Source organism: Dendrobates tinctorius, unplaced genomic scaffold, assembly GCF_039654945.1.
Source record: "Dendrobates tinctorius isolate UK_male_01 unplaced genomic scaffold, ASM3965494v1 ptg000138l, whole genome shotgun sequence".
In the NCBI taxonomy this organism is placed as follows: domain Eukaryota; kingdom Metazoa; phylum Chordata; class Amphibia; order Anura; family Dendrobatidae; genus Dendrobates; species Dendrobates tinctorius.
This window is the reverse complement of record NW_027361806.1, coordinates 16,023,813-16,046,839: the sequence shown is the minus strand read 5'-3', so window position 1 is coordinate 16,046,839 and position 23,027 is coordinate 16,023,813. Positions and strand designations below refer to the sequence as shown.

Sequence of the window (23,027 nt, the reverse complement as noted above, 5' to 3'; positions counted from 1 at the left end):
TCATTGGGATCCATTATGTTCAGTTTGCAAGCCGGCGAGAAAATCTCGTCATACGGATGTCACACGGATGCTTAGATGCGAGAAAATCGCAGGCTCGCATTCCAATCGGATGACATACGGATCACTGTTAATGAAACATTTGTGCGGACTGTATTTTTATATGTTGTGTGCCTTACAATGAAGACAGGAGGCAGGGCTTTCTTCCAGGCACCGCACGTCCCGGAGCCTGGAAGAAATCATTAGCATACAGAAAGAATAGAACATTTCTCAGCATCAAGACCATTAGTATGAGGCATACGGACAGGTAGGAGGACTAGTGTAACATTTCTATCACCTGTATGCCCATATTAATAGGTCATATACATCCCAGGGGTGACAGATTCCTTTTAAAAGGTCATGTGTACACCTTTGTTGAATGCTATTTTTTTCCCTTAACTCAAAGTAAAGCAACTTTCTAAATAGTTTTCATTAAAAATGTTCTACTATTTTGCTGCTGCAGAGGGTCTGTAAGTCCTTTACCTTATTGATCAGCAAAAACTATGCAAATTTGTCAGAGCTTCTGGTCCTACTACTCCCTGGTCCTTGCACCCTCCTCTCATTATTAGAGATGACAGCAGGGAGGGGGTTGTACACAGATCTTCAGTGTACAGAGGGGGGGATGTATCTAAAGTTTTATGAAGAGAACAGAGATCTGGCTAAATGGAAGAAGGAAGGCACATGAAAAGTAAATATAAGCAGCTTTGGAGCTGTGCTTATACATGAAAGCAAGTGAAGGCATTAGTATCCTGGATATACACACAGATCATATCCAGCCTAAATTACTGAGAAAGGCACACTGAGCGCACATCCAGCTTATGTTAGTGAGAAAAATCGAATTCACATCCATCCTATAGTACCAGGAGAGAAAGACAGACAAGACAAGCAGACATCACATTCAGTTTACATTACCGAGTGGAACAAGTATAGCTCTCATCCAGCCTATATTATTGGGGGAGACAAAATGGAGCCCACATCTAACTTATATTACAGGGAGAGACACACAGACCTCACATCCAGCCTATATTACTGAGAGAGAGACACAGACCTCACATCCAGCCTATATTACCAGGAGAGACACACAGACCTCACATTCAGCCTACATTAATGAGAGGGACAAATAGTGCTCACATCCAGCCTATAATACTAGCAGAAACATTCAGAGCTTGCATCCAGCCTATATTACAGGGAGAGATACTCCTACAAACAAAAATCTGAAACCTGGATCAGGCTGCAAACTGCATATCAGGGTGTCTGAAAATAAATGAAGGAAAGAAGATTGCAGATTGAATTTTAGGGCAATTTTATTAAATACGTGTGACCACTAAAATATTTAAGACAATTATTTATATGTCTAAAAGGTATCCATAGCTTTTAATAAGACATGATAAAAGATTATGATTCTATGATCAAGTAAGGACTTACCTCCTCCGTTGTGACCGTCATTACACTCCTACTTTTCTTCATTTTAATGTCCAGGTGACGTTTCAACAGTCAGAAAAATTGATGTCTGTATGCGGTGAGCCTGAAGGAAAAAAAGAAAAATCCTGGATATTCCATCCATGAAGCTTGGAAAGGGACCTTTGTCGTTCACGAGCAACAGCAACTCTGTGGCCAAATTGTGTTCCTAGACCACAGAGGACAAAGGACTACATTAATTTAAAGTTAACTGTATTTGGTAATCAGATGTAAAATGTGGATCTAAGGCCCTGCACCCCTTACCATGACACCAGTCAGGTCATTAATTCCTGCCCTCATCGACCGACTTGTCACTACAGCATGCAGTGAAATGAAAGTTTGGAACATCATGGTTCTTGTCTGAGACCTCAAAAAGTTTTGTTTATATAAAAGGTCGGATTCAACTCTGCAATGTATAAGGGGAGTCACTACCACCTTAGTAGGGCAGATGCTTTGTGTCTTTTATAGATATGATTGCTTCTACCTTGAGTTACCACTAGGGGGAGCTTTGAAGATTACAACATACTGTATTTTAGTCATTACATACCATAGAAGGGGTACAACATTTTTTATAACATAATATTTTGAATTTTTTTTTATACTGGTGAATTATCCTTCTCTGAACAAGTAATCACATTCATAATTTGTGCTTTCAAACTGTAAAATTCACTGAATCTACAGGCTTAATCTTCTTCTACAGTCCACAGAGGTTGAGGCTTAAATATACAGCTTTACATCCGTGGGAAAATTTCTTGTAAGCATTTCAGGGTCACACATGTTACAGAGAACTTTAGAATAGGACTAACATGCTCTATAATAGCAGTTAGGTTTACTTCGTACTTTGTAGCAATTTGCAGAGCAGGTCTCTTATTAATTTTAGTTACTTTCATTAGTTCTCTTAATGCAGATTAGATTTCTCATAACGGCAATTACTTTAAAGAGGGGGCAACGTCTCATCAAGTTGCTCTTGCTCCTATCTAATGGCAGAAGTCAAAGTATCTAGAAGAAAAATTACACCCAATCACATTGCAGCATTGATTTTTGCACAAAAGTTGTTGTTCACCTTTGGAGACTTTTTTTATGCATAAATTTGAGTCTAAAAAATCGTTTTTTAATTTTGTTTCATTAAAAAAAAAATGTACCGTTTGGCTTTTTTGGTCTCTTCGTATTGCTGGACATTCCACTTTGATGTGGTCTGTGGTCAGGGCAGTATTTGGTGTTCATGCTGCCCTAGGTAATAATAATAATCATCTTTTATTTATATAGTGCCAACATATTCCGCAGCACTTTACAGTTTGCACACATTATCGTCACTGTCCACGATGGGGCTCACAATCAAGATTCCCTCTCAGTATGTCTTTGGAGTATGGGAGGAAACCGGAGTACCCAGAGCAAACCCACAAAAACACGGGGAGAACATACAAACCCCACGCCCCCTACAGGTAAGTCAGAATAAGGGCATGTGTACTTGTACACAACATTTTTTTTCAGGTGAATCTGTTCGGCTACCCACCTGAAAAAGTTCTAAATAAACTCTAAAAAGACAAGATACTGTATATTTGCTGCAGTGTATAATGTCTAATAAATTAAAGATTACAACATCTACATTGATAATTCACCAGAACCACCATCAGTACACAATGACAATACCGGTTCTATTATCAGTACATAAATACATAACCAGAACTAATGATCAGTACATGAGTACATTACCAAATCCACCAGCAGTACACGAATACATCACCAGAACCACTGTCAGTACATCACAAGATCCACCATCAGTACATGAATACATCACCTTTATATACTATGACCACCACATGTCCCCCCTTATATACTATGACCACCACGCGATCCCCCATATGAGTTCTACCCATCTCACCCTCCTCACTTATGAGCTACGATCTCCACACTGTCCCCACCCCATGCTGCCTCCTCTTTGAACTGTCACATTAGCCTTCTCTATAATGGGGACACTCCCCATTTACACATACTGAAACTCCAAGGCTACTCCTACATATTGAGCCCACCCCACACTGCCCATTCTCCATAGTAATCCCACTTCCTGCTGCACCTTCTCCATAGTGATCCCAGCCCATGTGTCATGTCGGACGCTGTTCACACCACAGCATCCGGCAGGCAGAGGTAGTTCCACCTCCAGCCACTATAGCCTCAGTGGCGCCGGCCTGATCTTCAGGCTCTCGGGGGTTAATCCTGCTGGAGACCAGGTTGGATGGTTAGTCACGCCCACGGTCTTTAAATAGTCATGCTGGCCTATGGGCGTCGCCGATTATAGCTTGTGTTTCATACCAAGTGGTTCCGGTCTGGAGTGGAGGTGTTCAAGAGAGAGAGATTCATATCTGGTGTCGTATGATCCGTCGTTATCCTTTCTCCTTCCCATATTTGTGTTTAGTTGTGCCCGGTTCACATTACTGTTTATTCCTGTGTGTGTGCGGCGCAGTGCAGTTTAAGTTCTCCCTGTCTGTCATTATTTGTGTGTGAGCTTTGGTGGTGACTTCTCACTGGGTGGAGGGTGGAGGGTTAAGTGCAGGGCTGAGCAGGAGATAAGGAAAGGTCGGAGGCTCAGGCATTTGCACCTTCAGCAAAAACCCTGGGTTGAGGGTCAGACAGGGTTTCCCCTAGTAAAGGGACACCACAGGGGCCCCGGGTATTTCAGCCTTAGTTGAACTAAGCCCCCGTGACATTATAATCGGCCCACATTTTTTCAGGAGTCCATGGATCCATTAGATTCCATAACCCGCCAGTTGGCGGCGCTGTCCATACAGGTCTCCGAGTTGAATGGGGCAGTTCAGCAGCAGGGCCTGGTAGTAGCAAAGGTGCAAACGGCATCTGCAGGTATCGGTGCAGAGCCGAAGTTTCCGCTGCCAGAACGATTTTCAGGCGATCGCCGCAAATTTGTTGTATTTCGGGAGGCCTGCAAATTATACTTCCGCATGCGGCCAATATCCTCAGGTAATGAGGCCCAGCGAGTAGGGCTGGTGTTGTCATTACTGAGTGGTGACCCCCAAGCATGGGCATTTTCCTTACCACCTGACTCTGCTACATTTCATTCGGTCGATAATGTTTTTTCTGCCCTCGGGCTCATTTACGATGACCCTGACCGACTGGCTCTAGCGGAATCTAAAATCCGCGCCCTCCGCCAGGGGGAGCGCTTGGCAGAAGACTATTGTTCGGAATTTCGCCGCTGGGCTGTAGACACACAGTGGAATGACCCAGCACTGCGGAGCCAGTTTATTCATGGGGTATCAGGGAGGGTGAAACAAGCCCTCCTGATGTATGAGACTCCGGCATCATTGGAGTCTGCCATGAGTTTGGTGATACGTATTGATCGCCGTTTTCGTCAGGGGGCACAGGAGACGCTACCTCTGGGGGAAAACAGAGGTGCAGGTGTGGTTGAAGTAGATGAGTCCCTTGAACCTATGCAGATTGCTGGCGTGGCACAGGTTCAGCCTCGCGCTCCGGGAGTCCGGAAGTCTGGAGCATGTTTCTACTGTGGTAAAGGTGGTCATTATGTTAACGTTTGCCCGGTACTACCTAAGAGGGTCACACCGGCGGAAAACTGTTAAGCTCAGAGGGTATGGAGGAGACCCAACTGAGCGTATGCATATCCTCCATGATGGTATCTCAATGTATGCTCCCTGCCAAGGTTATTGTCGCCGGCAGAGAGCTACCTATATCAGTGTTCGTGGATAGCGGTTCCGCCACCAATCTCATAGATGAGGAGTTTGCACACACCGCCGGGTTTAAGATTGAAAAACTTCCTCACCCCATACAGGTGGTGACCATTAATGCTGTTCCCCTCCCTCAAGGGGAGATTACTGAGTTTGTGGCAGAGGTGAAACTCCACATTGGGGTCCTACATTCTGAGTCGGTTACATGTAGGGTCCTCCGTAATCTCCCAGCTCAAATGGTCCTGGGTTTTCCATGGCTGTCCAGGCACAACCCGGTAATTGATTGGAAAACTCAGGACATAGTACAATGGAGTGGTTTCTGCCAAGACAATTGCTTGGCCACATGTGTGTCCGCCGTGACTCCCAGCCTGCCGGAGGCTTTGCAGGATTTCGCGGATGTTTTCTCTGAGAAGGGTTGCTCAGAACTGCCTCCACATAGAGCCTATGACTGTGCTATTAGGTTAAAACCCGGGGCCAAATTACCTAAGGCCAGGATGTTTAATATTTCTGGTCCTGAGAGACAAGCTCTGAAAGACTACATCGCGGAGAGTCTGAGTAAAGGTCACATCCGGCCTTCGTCCTCGCCTGTAGCCGTGGGGTTTTTCTTCATTAAGAAGAAAGATGGGGGGTTACGCCCGTGTCTGGATTTCCGAGAGTTAAACCAGATTACTATCCGTGATCCCTACCCAATGCCGTTGATCCCGGATTTGTTCAACCAGGTAGCGGGGGCAAAATGGTTTTCCAAGCTGGACCTCAGGGGGGCGTATAACCTCATAAGGGTCCGTCAGGGGGATGAGTGGAAGACGGCGTTTAACACTCCTGAGGGTCATTTTGAGAGTCTGGTTATGCCGTTTGGGTTGACCACCGCGCCTGCCGTTTTCCAACATTTTATTAATGATGTCTTTGCTCATGTCCTGGGGAGATTTGTGATTGTATACCTGGATGATATCCTCATTTATTCTAGCGATCGGGACACTCATTTGCAGCATGTTAGGCAGGTGTTACAGTTGCTCCGGGAGAACCAGCTCTATGCTAAGCTGGAAAAATGTTTATTTTTTGTCCAGGAGTTGCCCTTTTTGGGATATATTGTGTCCGCAGCTGGTTTTAAAATGGACACCGCTAAGGTGCAAGCGGTGTTGCAATGGGAGAGGCCGGAGAGTCTGAAAGCACTCCAGCGGTTCCTTGGGTTTGCGAATTATTATAGGAAATTTATAAAACACTTTTCGACTGTCGCCAAACCGCTCACGGACATGACAAAAAAGGGTGCCGATCTGGCGAACTGGCCTGAGGTGGCTATACGTGCATTTGAGCGTCTGAAGAATAGTTTTGCTTCAGCCCCCATTCTGGTGCAACCAGACGTGTCTAAACCTTTTGTGGTAGAGGTTGATGCGTCGGAGGTGGGAGTGGGGGCAGTACTGTCTCAAGGCTCGTCCTTGAGCGAGATGCATCCATGCGCCTACTTCTCCAAGAAGTTGTCGCCGGCCGAACGGAATTATGATATCGGCAACAGGGAGTTGTTGGCCATCAAACTGGCTTTTGAGGAATGGCGACACTTCTTGGAGGGGGCGGCTCACCAGGTCACAGTTATCACCGACCATAAGAATCTGCTCTACCTGGAGTCGGCCAAGCGTCTGTCTCCTAGGCAGGCTCGCTGGGCATTGTTTTTTACTCGTTTCAATTTTCTTGTGACGTACCGTCCCGGGGCTAAAAACACCAAGGCGGATGCTTTGTCTAGGTGTTTTCCGGGGGGAGAACCTCGGGAAGAGCCAGTACCCATCCTCCAGAAAGGGGTAGTGGTCTCGGCTCTCACGACTGAGGTAGAGGCGGAGATTGCCGAGGCCCAAGAGGAGGTACCACCAGGACTTCCCGCCAACAAATCATTTGTACCCCTGCATCTTCGGCCTAAGGTGTTGAAGGAACACCACGATTCGGTACTGGCTGGTCACCCAGGGGTGAAGGGCACCTTAGAGCTGGTATCGCGTCGTTTCTGGTGGCCCAAAATCCGGCAGGACGTGGTCTCGTACGTGGCAGCTTGCATCACGTGCGCTAGGGCTAAGTCACCCCGAACCCGTCCTGCTGGCACGCTACAGCCTCTGGGGGTACCCAATAGGCCATGGACAGAAATCTCCATGGATTTTATCACTGACTTGCCAGCCTCGGCAGGGAACACGGTCATCCTGGTGGTGGTTGACCGTTTTTCAAAGATGGCGCATTTTGTGGCGTTGTCCTCTTTGCCCAATGCTAAGACGTTGGCTCAGGTATTTGTGAAGGAGGTGGTCAGACTCCACGGAGTACCATCTGACATAGTATCTGATAGGGGTACGCAATTTGTGGCGAGGTTTTGGAAAGCTTTTTGCTCAAGGTTGGGGATCAAGTTGTCACATTCATCGGCGTTTCATCCACAGTCTAATGGACAAACTGAGCGCATGAACCAAAATCTAGAACAGTATTTACGATGCTTTGTGTCCGACAACCAGGAGGAGTGGTCTACTTTCCTTCCTCTGGCCGAATTCGCATTAAATAATCACCGCCAAGAGTCATCAGGAGAGTCTCCATTCTTTTGTGTGTACGGTCAACATCCTCAGTTTTGTACCTTACGTCAGGGTGACTCCGGGGGTGTCCCGGAGGAGGATCAGCTAGGAGCCCAATTGTCATCAGTCTGGAGGCGGGTGAAACAGCGTTTGTTGAGCATGAGTGCCAGGTACAAACGGGTGGCTGACAGTAGACGCGTGCCAGGTCCGGACCTGTGTGTGGGTGAATGGGTGTGGTTAGCTACGAAGAACATAAAACTCAAAATCCCTTCTTTAAAACTGGGTCCAAGGTTTATTGGGCCTTTTAGGATTTCTGCCATTATTAACCCAGTGGCTTATCGGTTGGAACTTCCCGCAGTGTACAAGATACACAACGTGTTTCACAGGGCTTTATTGAAAAAGGTGGTAGGCTCTGTGGACACAACGCCGATGCCACCTCCAGTCATGGTGGATGGCGAGTTAGAGTTCGAGGTCGCCAAGGTAGTGGACTCTCGAGTAGTACGCCGTACTCTTCAGTATTTGGTGCACTGGCGGGGGTATGGTCCAGAGGAGAGGTCTTGGGTTCCAGCCTCAGACATACATGCGGATCGGCTGGTCAGTTCTTTTCACCGTCGTCATCCGGACAAGCCGGGTCCTATGAGTCTTGAGGGCCCTGGGGTCCCTCGTAGAAGACGGGGTACTGTCATGTCGGACGCTGTTCACACCACAGCATCCGGCAGGCAGAGGTAGTTCCACCTCCAGCCACTATAGCCTCAGTGGCGCCGGCCTGATCTTCAGGCTCTCGGGGGTTAATCCTGCTGGAGACCAGGTTGGATGGTTAGTCACGCCCACGGTCTTTAAATAGTCATGCTGGCCTATGGGCGTCGCCGATTATAGCTTGTGTTTCATACCAAGTGGTTCCGGTCTGGAGTGGAGGTGTTCAAGAGAGAGAGGTTCATATCTGGTGTCGTATGATCCGTCGTTATCCTTTCTCCTTCCCATATTTGTGTTTAGTTGTGCCCGGTTCACATTACTGTTTATTCCTGTGTGTGTGCGGCGCAGTGCAGTTTAAGTTCTCCCTGTCTGTCATTATTTGTGTGGGAGCTTTGGTGGTGACTTCTCACTGGGTGGAGGGTGGAGGGTTAAGTGCAGGGCTGAGCAGGAGATAAGGAAAGGTCGGAGGCTCAGGCATTTGCACCTTCAGCAAAAACCCTGGGTTGAGGGTCAGACAGGGTTTCCCCTAGTAAAGGGACACCACAGGGGCCCCGGGTATTTCAGCCTTAGTTGAACTAAGCCCCCGTGACACCATGCTGCCTCTTCTGCAGTGATCGCACCTTGCGCTGCCCCCTCCTGCATAGTGATCCCCCTCATGCTGCCCCTTCTGCATAGTAATCCCACTTCACACTGCCCCTTCTCCATAGTGATCCCACCCCACGCTGCCCCTTCTTCATAGTGATCCCACCCCACGCTGCCCGTTCTCCATAGTGATCCCACCCCATGCTGCCCCTTCTCCATAGTGATTCCACTCCACGCTGTCCCCTCTCCATAGTGATCCCACCCCATGCAGTCCCTTCTCCATAGTGAGCCCATGCTGTCCTTTCTCCATAGTGATCCCACCCCAAGCTGCCCCTTTTCCTTAGCCATCCCACCCTAGGCTTCCCCTTTTTCCATAGTGATGCCACCCCACACTGTTGCCTTTTTCATAGTTACCCCACCACACACTGCCCCCTTTTTGAAAGTGATCCCACCCTGTACCTTTTGCATAGTGATCCCACCGTACACTGCCCATTTTTCCATAGTCATCCCACCTCATACTGCCCCCTTTTCTAAAGTGATCCCACCCCACACTGACTATTTTTCCACAGTCATCCTGATGACTATGATGATCCCTGTGCTTGTCATTACTGAGTTCCTTTGAAACCCTGCCTGTTGTTGAGCTTCAAAGGAGACTGTGATTTCTGCTATATGCGGTCACATTGCTGTATATAGAACAAAAAAGAAAAAATGAAAGCAGCACTCCATAGACTTGTGGGTCTGAATTAAAAACTGCAATTTTTATTACAAGTCTATGGAGTGCTGCCTTCATTTTTTCTTATGAGAATTGAGGCAAGTATAGGATGCTTGCTGTGGAGGCTGTGCACCCGCTTATTGTAATTGTGTTGTTCTATTTTTTTCCTATGTATACAGATCAAGCGATCAGACTATCGCATCTTCAAGTCCCCTAAGGGGACTAACAACAGTAAAAAGTTAAATAAAAGTTTTAAAAAAAGTTCAAATCACCCCCTTTTTTAAAAATATTACAAAAATAGAGAAAAAAAAATACACATATGTGGTATTTCCGGGATCAGAAAAGTCCAGTCTACCAAAATATAACAACAATTAACTATATTTGGAAACACTGCAAACGAAAAAAAATTAAAGAACGCAAAAATTAAGTTTTTTTGTCTCCGCAGTTCCACAAAAAAGGCTGTAACAAGCAATCAAAAAGTCACTTCTACCTCAAAATTGTACTAATAAAAAAAATAGTCTTGCCCAACAAAAAATAAGCCATCACACAACTCCATCTGCCAAAAAATAAAAATGTTATAGATCTTGGAAAATGATGACAGAACCCACAAATTATTATTATGATTTTGGTTTTTTTGCCAACTAAAGATTTTCTTTTTTGTTACTAAAATAATAAAAAAAACTGGACATGTTGGGCATCACCGTAATCATATTGACAAGGAGAATCATATTATATTGTAATCTTTACCACAAAATGTTCACCGTAAAAATAATTCACAACAAAAAAAAATTTAGAATTGCGTTTTTTCACAATTTAACCGCACTTGGAATTTTTATTTCCCATTTTCCAGTACAATATGTAGAAAAACGAATGGTGTCACACAAAAATACAACTCGTTCCGCCACAAATAAGTCCTCGTATGTCAATGTGGTGTAAGGGGTTGACACACTTAGCTGCTTTTCCAGGTCAGCATAGACCAAGGCAAGGGTTCAGAAAAACAAAAAGCAGAGCTTTCCTGGCTTAATGGAAAACAAAACAAATAAGGTATACCAGAGTCCTTTCTCTGCAGGTTCACCTGCAGTCATCCCGCACATTCCTTAGCTCCTCCAGGAGCTATGTGGGAGTTCCTGCTCTCCCAATACACAACACACACTAACTCTCATGGTCAGGTATTTAACATCCATGTGATGGTCACAAGACCTTGACCTCACACAGGTCCTGGCAGGACTCTGCATGTGGAGATACGGTAGACCCCCTCCCACACCCTCTATATAGAGATCCACTAAAACCAGCCCATAACATAGGTTCTTATTAACCCTCTCACCACTTAGCGTGCTGGAGGAAAAAACACTCTGGTTTTACATCACTGACCGCAGTATGCACCATGACACGTATCTACATTCACATACGATGCCAGCGACTCTGTCACAGTGGACAGAATAATAAAGAGTTATGGCTCTGGGAACAAGGGAGGAAATAACGCTAATGCAAAAACGGAAATTGGCCGCGGTGTGAAGGGGTTAATAAGGGATGAAAAAATACACTCCTGGAATATTGCTTTCGAGTTACCAATATATCTGCAGTACATTTTGCTGACATTTTTCTTTTATTTCATAATATCTTTATAGGAAACACATTTTTTCTGACACAGTAGGGCAGATTTACTATTGCAGACAAGGCAGCAGACTATGTACCAAATCTATTGGATGTGGTAAAACTACAATAGTAACTTTGCCCCAGTGTGCTATATTCCCTGCACAGAGAGTTAAATGAAAGATTCTCTCTGCCTGCAGACACAATTAGGGGGAGCTTACTGTTTCCTGTTTCATTATTAAAACACCTGTCATTTCAGGTGACTTTTCAGGATAAGCTGTCCTGTGTGTATACATGAAGAATAACACATAACATAACACATAGTTTTCCTCTCTGCAGGCTCCATTTCTAATTTTCAGTTGCCCATGAACTACTGGGTGTGGAGGGAGGGGGGGACTAGCTTTCACACTGCACACACAGAAATAAGAGATTCCTGCTCTCCTGTCTCTATGTAGCACATATTCAAAAGCAGATGCAGCATGAAAGATACTATACAACATTATTGAGCAGTGTGCCTGTGAATCCAGCACTAGTGACTTGAATGAGGCGTCATTGAAACTGCCTTGGATGACATCATGATCCAATCAAAGGCATCAGCTGTTAGCTTACCAGGGAACATGACTTCATCTCTACTGGCAGTGAGCACCAGAGAAACTATTGTTTGATCAATAAGCTAGTGAGTATGATTGATTATATAATTAGAAAGAAACTTAGCAGTGTTAAAAGGTAAAAATTTGCTAAACGTAAAATAAAAAAAAAAAGCTGAAAAATAATGCATATCCAGTGTCCAATTGTCATCTTAGAACAATGATATTTGGGCTTGATATCTGCAATACAAAAAGCCTTTTTCTGCACTAAGTGGAGCCGCTACCTTCTATTGTCCATGTGAGACCCATTGAGACCGACTGTCTTCAGGTTTCTTATTGGCAGAGATTTTCCACCAGTCGTCTCTAGGGAGAAGGTTACCTTTTTAATGGAAAGAATCATACGTTTCTGGAAGTGAGCGGAGACCAATTAGTCTTTAGGGGATTATTATAATGACAGCACAAAGTCATTTGCAGAGTCTATAATATACAGTTCGGTACCCACAACCAAAACGCACATCCTGTCCACTGACCTGTAAGACAGGGGACACGCAGCCCTCACCTTCACTGTAATTGGAGTGAGGAACAAAAATCACAAATTCAATGTATAAGTTAGGATGTTAATATTAAAATAGCATCATTATTCGATTAAATTTACTTGCATTTATTGTATAAAACAGAAAAAATATCCTAAAATGCTCATTAATATCTACTAGCCACAAGCAAAGGTTATCCATTATACTCTACATTATTATATTTAATGATAATATTTCCTTAATTTGAAAATAAAAGCAGTATTATAGTAGTTATATTCTTGTACATAGGAGCAGTATTATAGTAGTTATATTCTTGTACATAGGAGTAGTATTATAGTAGTTATATTCTTGTACATAGGAGCAGTATTATAGTAGTTATATTCTTGGACATAGGAGCAGTATTATAGTAGTTATATTCTTGTGTATAGGAGCAGTATTATAGTAGTTATATTCTTGTACATAGGGGCAGTATTATAGTAGTTATATTCTTGTACATAGGGGCAGTATTATAGCAGTTATATTCTTGTACATAGGAGCAGTATTATAGCAGTTATATTCTTGTACATAGGAGCAGTATTATAGTAGTTATATTCTTGGACATAGGAGCAGTATTATAGTAGTTATATTCTTGTGTATAGGAGCAGTATTATAGTAGTTATATTGTTGTACATAGGAGCAGTATTATAGTAGTTATATTGTTGTACATAGGAGCAGTATTATAGTAGTTATATTCTTGTACATAGGGGCAGTATTATAGTAGTTATATTCTTGTACATAGGGGCAGTATTATAAATGTTATATTCTTGTACATAGGGGCAGTATTATAGTAGTTATATTCTTGTAGATAGGTAGCAGTATTATAGTTGTTATATTCTTGTACATAGGGGCAGTATTATAGTAGTTATATTCTTGTACATAGGGGCAGTATTATAGTAGTTATATTCTTGTACATAGGGGCAGTATTATAAATGTTATATTCTTGTACATAGGGGCAGTATTATAGTAGTTATATTCTTGTACATAGAGGGCAGCATTATAGTAGATATATTCTTGTACATAGTAGCAGTATTATAGTAGTTACATTCTTGTACATAGGGGCAGTATTATAGTAGTTACATTCTTGCATATAGGGGCAGTATTAGGGTATATTTTTGTACATAGGAGCAGTATTATAGTAATACTGGACAGTAATACGGGACAGTAATACTGTCCCTATTCTTGTGCATAGGGACAGTATTATAGCAGTTATATTCTTGTACATATGGGGTAGTATTATAGTAGTTATATTCTTGTACATAGGAGCAGTATTATAGTAGTTATATTCTTGTACATAGGGGCAGTATTATAGTAGTTATATTCTTTTACATACGGGGCAGAATTATAGAAGTTATATTCTTTTACATAGGGGGCAGAATTATAGAAGTTATAGTCTTGTTCATAGAGGCAGTATTATAGTAGTAACATTCTTTTACATAGGAGTAGTATAATAGTAATTATAGTTTTGTAGATCTGAGAGGTGGAGTAAACATACCATTGGTTCAACTTTTGCAGCCACTCAGGGGCTCAAGAAGTAATGGGCCCCACTTCCATCTCCAAAACAGGTGGACTTGCACAGTGACAGTGCGCTCCCTCACCAGCTCTAATGAAAAGTGTCATTGTAAGGAGAGAATGCAGCAAGCAGGAAACGCAGAGACCATCCCCCTCCCAAAAGTGACATCACTTGTGTGCTTTTATTCTTCTTCATCACTTCTCGTTAGAGCCAGAGAGGTAGCGAGCTGTCACTGAGCAATGAACATAATATCGTACAGTGACAAGGGAGCTCAAATTGAGCAAACACCGGAATTGACAACTGATGTATGCTCAGTAAAGCAGTGACTAGCTCAGCCACTGAAATGGATGTCACTGATGACACTTCGAGTGAGGGTGGGGGACAAAGGCTGTGGCAGTGACTGCAGCCTCTGTCCCTTCATCCTCATGTACTGAGAATTCTCAAAGAAATGTCATCAACCGGAAGTAGGTAAAAATAAAGCAGTTAGCATAGTGAGGAAATAATAGGGGCTATTTAATTGAAGTGTATTAAAAAGGGATTAGATTATTTAATTAAATAGACAGACATTTAGGATTAAAATCCATGTTTGTTACAGACCACCCATATAAGGTTTTGAAATTGAAATGCTTGTACTTTGTGCTTTAGGAATATATAGCACAGAAATACAAAATATGGCTTGAACTGCTCTGAAGCGGACATAATATTATACAAAACTGGAGTATATGGACTGATGTCAATACATACACAGTCCTTTGTAATAAAGTGTAAATATCATTAAAGGGGTTATCCGTGACTATTTTAGCTTTTTTCTTATAGATCTAAGAAATACAAGCAGGTAATTGCCAACTACATGCCTGTGCCTGTTGTTCTCAGCACCAATCTCTGCTGAGTCAAAGCATTCTATGGCTTCTGGTGACGTCATGTTATCAGAGCAGCTGCCTTTCTTCCTCTCTGCTCTGTTGACAGGGCGTGACTGTTGATGTCATACTGAGTGACAACCTGCTCCCTGTTACATAAATGCGGGTAGGTGGCTGTCAATCAGCATGACAATGGCAGTCATGCCCAGTCACCAGCAGGAGCAGTCTGTGATCGCTTTGAGTGAGCGCCGGGAAGAACAAGCAGGTAGTTGTTTTATAAACTACCTGTCAGTTCTTAATTTCGTTTAAAAAAAAAAAAAAGTCAGGGATACCACTTTAAAGGGAACCTTTCACCCCCTTAGGGCGTTTTTCGGTTAAAGAGCCACCTTCAGCAGCACTAAGGCTGCATTCTGTGAAGTTGGCTCTTCTTTTTCTGACCCCTAGTAACGCTGAAATATCGACTTTTATAAATAGCTCCTCATACCTGTAATGTGTCCCATAGGTATGGTGTGTCCCCCTGTATCAGCCGCCTCCCAAAAAATTATAAAAAATGTGAAGTTTTAATTAATGCAAACACTGCACCACATTTTGTGTTCTGTTAATTCCCTCCTGCTCTGTCTAAACCCCTGGGGCTGTGGGAACATGCTAAATATTATAGAAACACAATTATCATCTCTACTGAAAAAGCTAGGATTTGCCTTGAAAAATATGTTTATGTATCTCTATGGTGCCACCTGCAGGTTATTGCTCTTATTACACATTATCTCAATTTATTATGTGGGCAAGATACTAAAAGACTAAGGCTGCATTCTGTGAAGGTGGCTCTTCTTTTTCTTACCCCTAGTAACGTTGAAATATCGACTTTTATAAATAGCTCCTCATACCTGTAATGTGTCCCATAGGTATGGTGTGTCCCCCTGTATCAGCCGCCTACCATACGTCCATCATGCCTCTCCTGCGTCTCGGCGCCGCCCACCATCCATCAATCATGCCCCTGTGCGTCGCTGCATCCTCATTTTTTGTATGCCGGCGCCTGCGCTGTGACAAGAGTTCTCGGGCAAGCGCAGTGTGCGCTGCCCGAGAACCGACATCAGGCTATTGCGCCTGCGTGTTGTGGAGGCCCCAGATCCCGCCCCGCAGTGTGTTATGATGTATTCACACTGTGGGGCTGGGGCCTTCGCAACGCGCAGGCGCAATAGCCTCATGTCGGTTCCCGGGCAGCGAGCACTGCGCATGCCCAAGAACTTGTCACAGCGCAGGCGCCGGCATTCAAAAAAGGAGGATGCAGCGACGCACATGGGCATCATGATGGATGGTGGGCGGCGCCGAGACGCAGAACAGGCATGATGGCCGGATGGTAGGTGGCTGATATAGGGGGACACACCATACCTATGGGACACATTACAGGTATGAGGAGCTATTTATAAAAGTCGATATTTCAGCTTTACTAGGGGTCAGAAAAAGAAGAGCCACCTTTACAGAATGCAGCCTTAGTCTTTTAGTATCTTGCCCACATAATAAATTGAGATAATGTGTAATAAGAGCAATAACCTGCAGGTGGCACCATAGAGATACATAAACATTTATATTTTTCAAGGCAAATCCTAGCTTTTTCAGTAGAGATGATATTTGTGTTTGTACAATATTTAGCATGTTCCCACAGCCCCAGGGGTTAAGACAGAGCAGGAGGGAATTAACAGAACATAAAATGTGGTGCAGTGTTTGCATTAATTAAAGCTTCACATTTTTTATAATTTTTTTTTGCAAACAAATACAAACTGTATGAGTCTTTTAAGCTAAATAGAAAAAAGCTAAGTGATAAAGCTCCCTTTTTCTAATAATACAGTGCGATTGTAAAGCATGGTATTCTCAGAGCTTACTAATAATCACATCCTACGCTGGAGAAACATTAATCATTGCGTTACTCATAGTCATAACAAAATACAAGGAGGCCGTTTTTAATTTTTTTTTGGAGGATCATAAAGTGAGTTCAGCAGTCAAAGGCCACTGCACTGGGACGTAAGGAATCAAGTAAGTCTATAAGTAGCGGGTAAAATAATCTCAGGTACACTGAGAACAGGCCAATGATGCCAAAACCTGCTGCAGTATTCATTAAGGGTATGTGCACATGCTGCGGATTCTGCTGCGTTTCCGCAGCGTTTTTGGCTCTGCAGAAACGCAGCAGATTTTGCTGCGTTGTACAGTACCCTTATTTCCTATGGAAATAAAAAAAAGCTGTGCACATGCTGCGTTTTTTTCCGCGCGGTTTTGCTGCAGTTTACAATCCGCAGCATGTCAATTGTTTGGTGCAGAAACGCTGCGGTTTTACACCTCATCCATTATGAGGTGTAAAACCGCAGGGCAAAACCGCAGAAAAAACGCAGATAATCCGCAGAAAAACCGCAGCACTTTGTCCTGCGGATTTCCTGCGGTTTTCTCTACAAAATCCGCAGAGACAAAAACTACGTGGGAACATACCCTAAAGAGGCTTCCTTCCCACCAGATAAAATACATACGTTAAATCAGGCTCCAAACACTGGATTCCCAGAAATCACTACGTTAGAGAACTCCCCTTCCCACCTGACAGCATGATATTATTTAGGAGGAGTTAGTATGGAGTGATTGTTGTAGATTCTACTGCTTCATACAAGTCTATAAAATTTAGAAAAAACAATCAAGTGCATTATGCACTAAAATTCTTTCAAGCAAGGCCCTTTTGGTGGCTTTTTGCTTTGTTAGGCCTCTTTCACACATCAGTTTTTCGCCGTCAGGCACGGTCTGGCTTTTTTTTGTAAAACCGGATCCGGCGAAATGCAATGCCGGATCCAGTTTTTCCCCATTGACTTGCATTAGCGCCGGATCGCGCCGGATGGCATTGCGTTTCATCCATTTTTTTGCCGGATCCGGATACTTGTCTCATTCCGGCGTCTGGAAAAAACTGCTACTGTAACGTTTTTTGTCTCCGGCGAAAAAGCCGGAAGCGCCGGATCCGACGCTTCCGGCTTTTTGCCACAATGAAAGTCTATGGGTGCCGGAATGTGCCGGATCCAGAAAAAGACGGATCCAGCCACCGGATCCGTTTTTTTTTAAGTCTGCGCATGCTCAGATCCAATTGGCCAGCCCCCAGGAAACAGATATAACCTGCTAGACGGATCCAGCAGAAAAACGGATCCGTTCCTACAGTTCTCCAAAATTTACGCCGGATCCGTTTTTTCTAAAAATAGCCGGATCCTGCCTGACGGCAAAAAACTGATGTGTGAAAGTAGCCTTAATCACCATAAAATAGTTTTTATAACCTGGCCTCTGATGTGCTAGTTAGTGGGTGACTAGTCCTGGGGCAGGGAGCGCTGCTTTCCCCAGGCAAATTGTTCCACTAACCATGTTATCGCCCCCTGTGGTGCGAGTGACATAATTTGCAAGAGCGGTGTCTTCTGCCTCCCCTACAATGTGCACCAACGTCGGGTGTACGCACCCCAGCTTCATCCGTACACTGCACATTCCCAGGGAGATGTCTAACCTCTTAACCTCTATTGTTGGTAAAATATTTGAAGGGTTTCTGGATTTTCTCAATGAGAATAACTGTGTAACGCCATATCAGCATGGGTTTATGAGGAATCGCTCCTGTCACACCAATCTAATCAGTTTTTATGAAGAGGTAAGCTATAGACTGGACCAAGGTGAGTCACTGGATGTAGTATATCTTCATTTTTCCAAAGCGTTTGATACCGTGCCACACAAGAGGTTGGTACACAAAATGAGAATGCTGGGTCTGGGGGAAAATGTGTGTAAATGGGTAAGTAACTGGCTTAGTGATAGAAAGCAGAGGGGGGTTATGAATGGTATATTCTCTAACTGGGTCGCTGTGACCAGTGAGAACCGCAGGGGTCGGTGTTGGGACCTATTCTCTTCATCTTATTTATCAACGATCTGGTAGAAGGTTTGCACAGTAAAATATCGATATTTGCAGATGATACAAAACTATGTAAAGCAGTTAATACAAGAGAAGACAGTATTCTGCTACAGATGGATCTGGATAAGTTGGGAACTTGGGCCGAAAGGTGGCAGATGCAGCTTAACAACGATAAATGTAAGGTTATACACATGGGAAGAAGGAATCAATATCACCATTACACACTGAACGGGAAACCACTGGGTAAATCTGACATGGAGAAGGACTTGGGGATCCTGATTAATGATAAACTTACCTGGAGTAGCCAGTGCCAGGCAGCGGCTGCCAAGGCAAACAGGATCATGGGGTGCATTAAAAGAGGTCTGGATACACATGATGAGAGCATTATACTGCCTCTGTACAAATCTCTGGTTAGACCGCACATGGAGTACTGTGTACAGTTTTGGGCACCGTTGCTCAGGAAGGATATAATGGAACTAGAGCGGGTACAAAGGAGGGCAACAAAATTAATAAAGGGGATGGGGGAACTACAATACCCAGAGAGATTAGCAAAATTAGGATTATTTAGTCTAGAAAAAAGACGACTGAGGGGCGATCTAATAACCATGTATAAGTATATAAGGGGACAATACAAATATCTCTCCGAGGATCTGTTTATACCAAGGAAGGGGACGGTCACAAGGGGGCATTCTCTGCGTCTGGAGGAGAAAAGGTTTTTCCACCAACATAGAAGAGGATTCTTTACTGTTAGGGCAGTGAGAATCTGGAATTCCCTGCCTGAGGAGGTGGTGATGACGAACTCCGTCGAAGGGTTCAAGAGAGGCCTGGATGTCTTCCTGGAGCGTAACAATATTGTATCTTACAGTTATTGTTAGGTTCTTTAGAAGGACATAGATCTGGGAATTTATTCTGACAGAATTTTATAGGCTGAACTGGATGGACTAATGTCTTTTTTCGGCCTTACTAACTATGTTACTATGTTATACTGGTGACGTAGGACGTAGCCAGAGATTTGCAGAGTCGGCGGTAATGGTTGGCTGAGTCCTGTGTCACTGCTACCTCCCCTGGGCATGCACAGCTCTTTCAAACCATAGCACTCATGCTCACAGATGTGATAAAATGATTAATGGGATGATATGTTTGGAGAAATAATTTCACTACAACTAGTTACCCACTAATTAGCATATCACATGCCAAGTTATAAAAATGATTTTATGGTGACTGACAAAACAATTAGCCACTAAAAGGGGCTTGTTTGTAGGTATATTAAAGGGAACCTGTCAGCATGTTTTGACATATGGAAGTAGTGGCATGACTTTATAGCCGCTTGTCCCCCAATAACAATGATACTTTTCGTCCAGAAAAATGATTTTCTCTATTACTAATAAATAATTCTTTCAGTACTTACAGATTAAACACTTTGCCTATTCTCTTTTTGTTTACTTGGGTGTTTCCCTACCGGCTGACTGAGACGATTTGCAGGAGAGGGACATCGACCAGGGGTCTAATATCGGAAATATATAAAATTCTATGTTCCCCCCCAAGAGGGCCGACAGGTAAAACATCCTTACATGTGCAAATGTGAGTCTATTCTGGGTAAGGAGCTCTCGCTCCTAAACTGGCACATCATCTGGGAAAAGGCGGCTAAGTCTTCCATAAAGAAGACTCTTTATAAAGAAAACCAGTATAAGATACTAATGTTTTGGTATCACAGTCCTGACCTCCTTCATAGGCCAAACCCCTCAATTCCATATGTGTGTTGGCGTTGTGGCTCTGATGTGGGCATGTTGTATCACATTTGCTAGTCGTGTCCGGGGATTTAAAGTTTTTGGAGGGAGGTAAGATTGTTGATCTCTAAGGTCCTTTACGCTGAGGTGGGGATGGATCCAACCATATACCTGTTAAATCTCACTCCTAAAGGGATGGGGAAAAAGTCAGCCAAATTGCTACTACACATTCTCACAGCGGCCAGGTGCCTGATTGCTTTCAACTGGAGGCAGATCTCCCCCCCCTTTTGCAGCTTCATCTACTATATAGAGTCAATGACATCTGAAGGATGGAATACATGACGGAAATTCTGAATGCGAGGGTGGAGAGTTTTGAGTCAATTTGGGCTTACATGGGATTACTTTTGGGCCCAGAGAACTGAATAGGCTGTTCTTTGCACTCCCGAATCCCCTTCTTTTGGAGCCTACTCTTTCCTCTTCCCTTCCTCTTGTCATGTGTCCTGTCTATATGTTTGTATATTTAAGTTCACATTTCTGATGACTTGTTTATGCCTTTGTTATGTTTTGATTGATGAACCAATGTAACTCTCCTCCTTTCTTTTATATGTGATGCAAATGTTGGTCCTGATCTATTTTCACTTGTCAAAAGTTGATAAAACTTTAATAAAAATTTACAGTTATAAAAAAAGTAATAAGATTTGTTCTGAAATTAACTGCAGCAAGCTGACCTATGAAGACGAATAAAACAATCTATGCAATCCCAACAGAACACTATCTGAACTTAAAGTATTAAGCAGATACATATAAGAATAATAGATCTACTAACACCAACTTGTTGATAGCGTCTTTATAAATTCTCATGTTATTTCTACTCCATAATAGTGCCCAAAATAGTAGTAATCCTTACTGACCAAATTTAAGTGGAGTCAGGATACTGGATATCTACTGGAAGCAAGTTTGATATTATCAATAACCTAGAGAATTATTACTTAAGCAATTCCCTAACATTTTCCAGTAATTACCACCAGAGTGGAGTTCAACTGTAAGTGTTGAGGTTTTCCACTTCCTCTTATAGATTATAAATATTGGATATAACATATTCCTGTAAAATCTCCAAACGTTTTGCATTTTAGCTTAAAAGATGAGACCCCAGAGATAGGTTAGATCTGACAAATTCTAAACCTCGCCAAAGCACTTCTCTGCAAAAAGCGAGTTATAAGGCTCTGGACGGTATAAGTACATACATTGATATAGTCATTCCCAGTATGATAGGAAAGCAGAACCGCTCCCCTGCTGGGGCAAGAGAGCTGGAATTAAGCCTCAGCAGCCCATGAAATAAACGGAGAAAAGTGTGATATATAATGATTTCCTGCATGAGTCGGCTCACCAGGAGTGCACAGATAATGATGGAAGAGACTTTGATGGAGGAGCCCCAACTTCTACTGCGCTGTAATGTTTTTCTATAAAACGCGGAGCACACAGACACAGGATTTGGACACAATATGCTCCATACAGATTAATCCTTATATACAAGTCCCCTCTAAAATGTAAATTGCTGCGGAATAGGTTGGCGCTATAGAAAATTATTATTATTATTATTAATAAAGAAGACTAAATTTAGAATAGACCCCAATCCTCACACAGTTCCTTTTGTATAACGTTCCGTTCATGACGAGCAATGCCCCTTGAGAAAGCAGCGGCGAAATGCGCGTCGGGGACCTCCTGCCCGCCACTTGAGGTAATTTTAGTCGGCTCATTTCCTCCTCCCACATTTTCGTTTTCAAAGACGTCATATGCCATTCTTTGCACAGGCCTATACCGGTTTACTGATGTCTTTTGTTCATGCTTTTTTACTTGGTTACTATTACCTCCATTTAAGTAATTAGCAATAATGGTTATAATGAGCTTGTACTTTACTCTCTTCTGCATTTAATTGTATTACGTTGATTGCACCAGTAGTACTTCTCACATACTTACCTCTTGTTGTGGTGTTTTCTGTGCAGTACCCTCATTTTAATACTTTTATTGATCTTTATGTGATTATTTTAATCATATCTCAATAAAGTTTATATTTTATTCATTATTTGGATCTGGCTTCCTTTTGCTATTCTGATGTATTACTTTTTGAAGCTTCCCTATATCTAGGCGTTCTTAATTTTGATTCATTTTTTTAATTAAGAGTAGACTTACTGTTTTTCCTTCATCTTCTTCCAAGAGTCATAACTTTTTTATTTTTGCATCAACATAGCCAAAAGAGAGCTTGTTTTTTTTTGTGGGAACTATTATACAGTAGTTCAAAATAATACCATTTACTTTATCAGATATTATTCTGAAAATAGAAAAAAAATCCAAGTGGGTTGAAATGGTAAAAATAACTTACAATTGTGATACTTTTTTGGGCTTCTTTTTTATGGCATTGATTTTGCAGTAAAAATGACGGTGGAACATGATTCTTCAGGTCAGTAAGATTATAAAAATAGCATCTTTTTTATATTTTAGTGGTAAAAAATATTCAGAGCATTGGAAAAAAATAAGACTAATTTGAAATGTTCCGAGACCCGTAACTT

The 23,027-nt window shown here is 42.9% G+C and overlaps 1 protein-coding gene across 2 annotated transcripts in view; it reads right to left on the bottom strand.

Moving 5' to 3' along the window:
• PDE4B (phosphodiesterase 4B) overlaps positions 1-23,027 on the bottom strand; it is a 577,622-nt gene that overhangs the window by 473,112 nt on the left and 81,483 nt on the right. For both annotated transcript variants that reach the window (XM_073544721.1, XM_073544720.1), the window contains exon 2: positions 1,462-1,561. In XM_073544721.1, coding sequence (XP_073400822.1) covers positions 1,462-1,503 — 42 coding nt within the window. In that variant the 5' untranslated portion in view covers positions 1,504-1,561. The remainder of the gene's footprint in view (positions 1-1,461; positions 1,562-23,027) is intronic.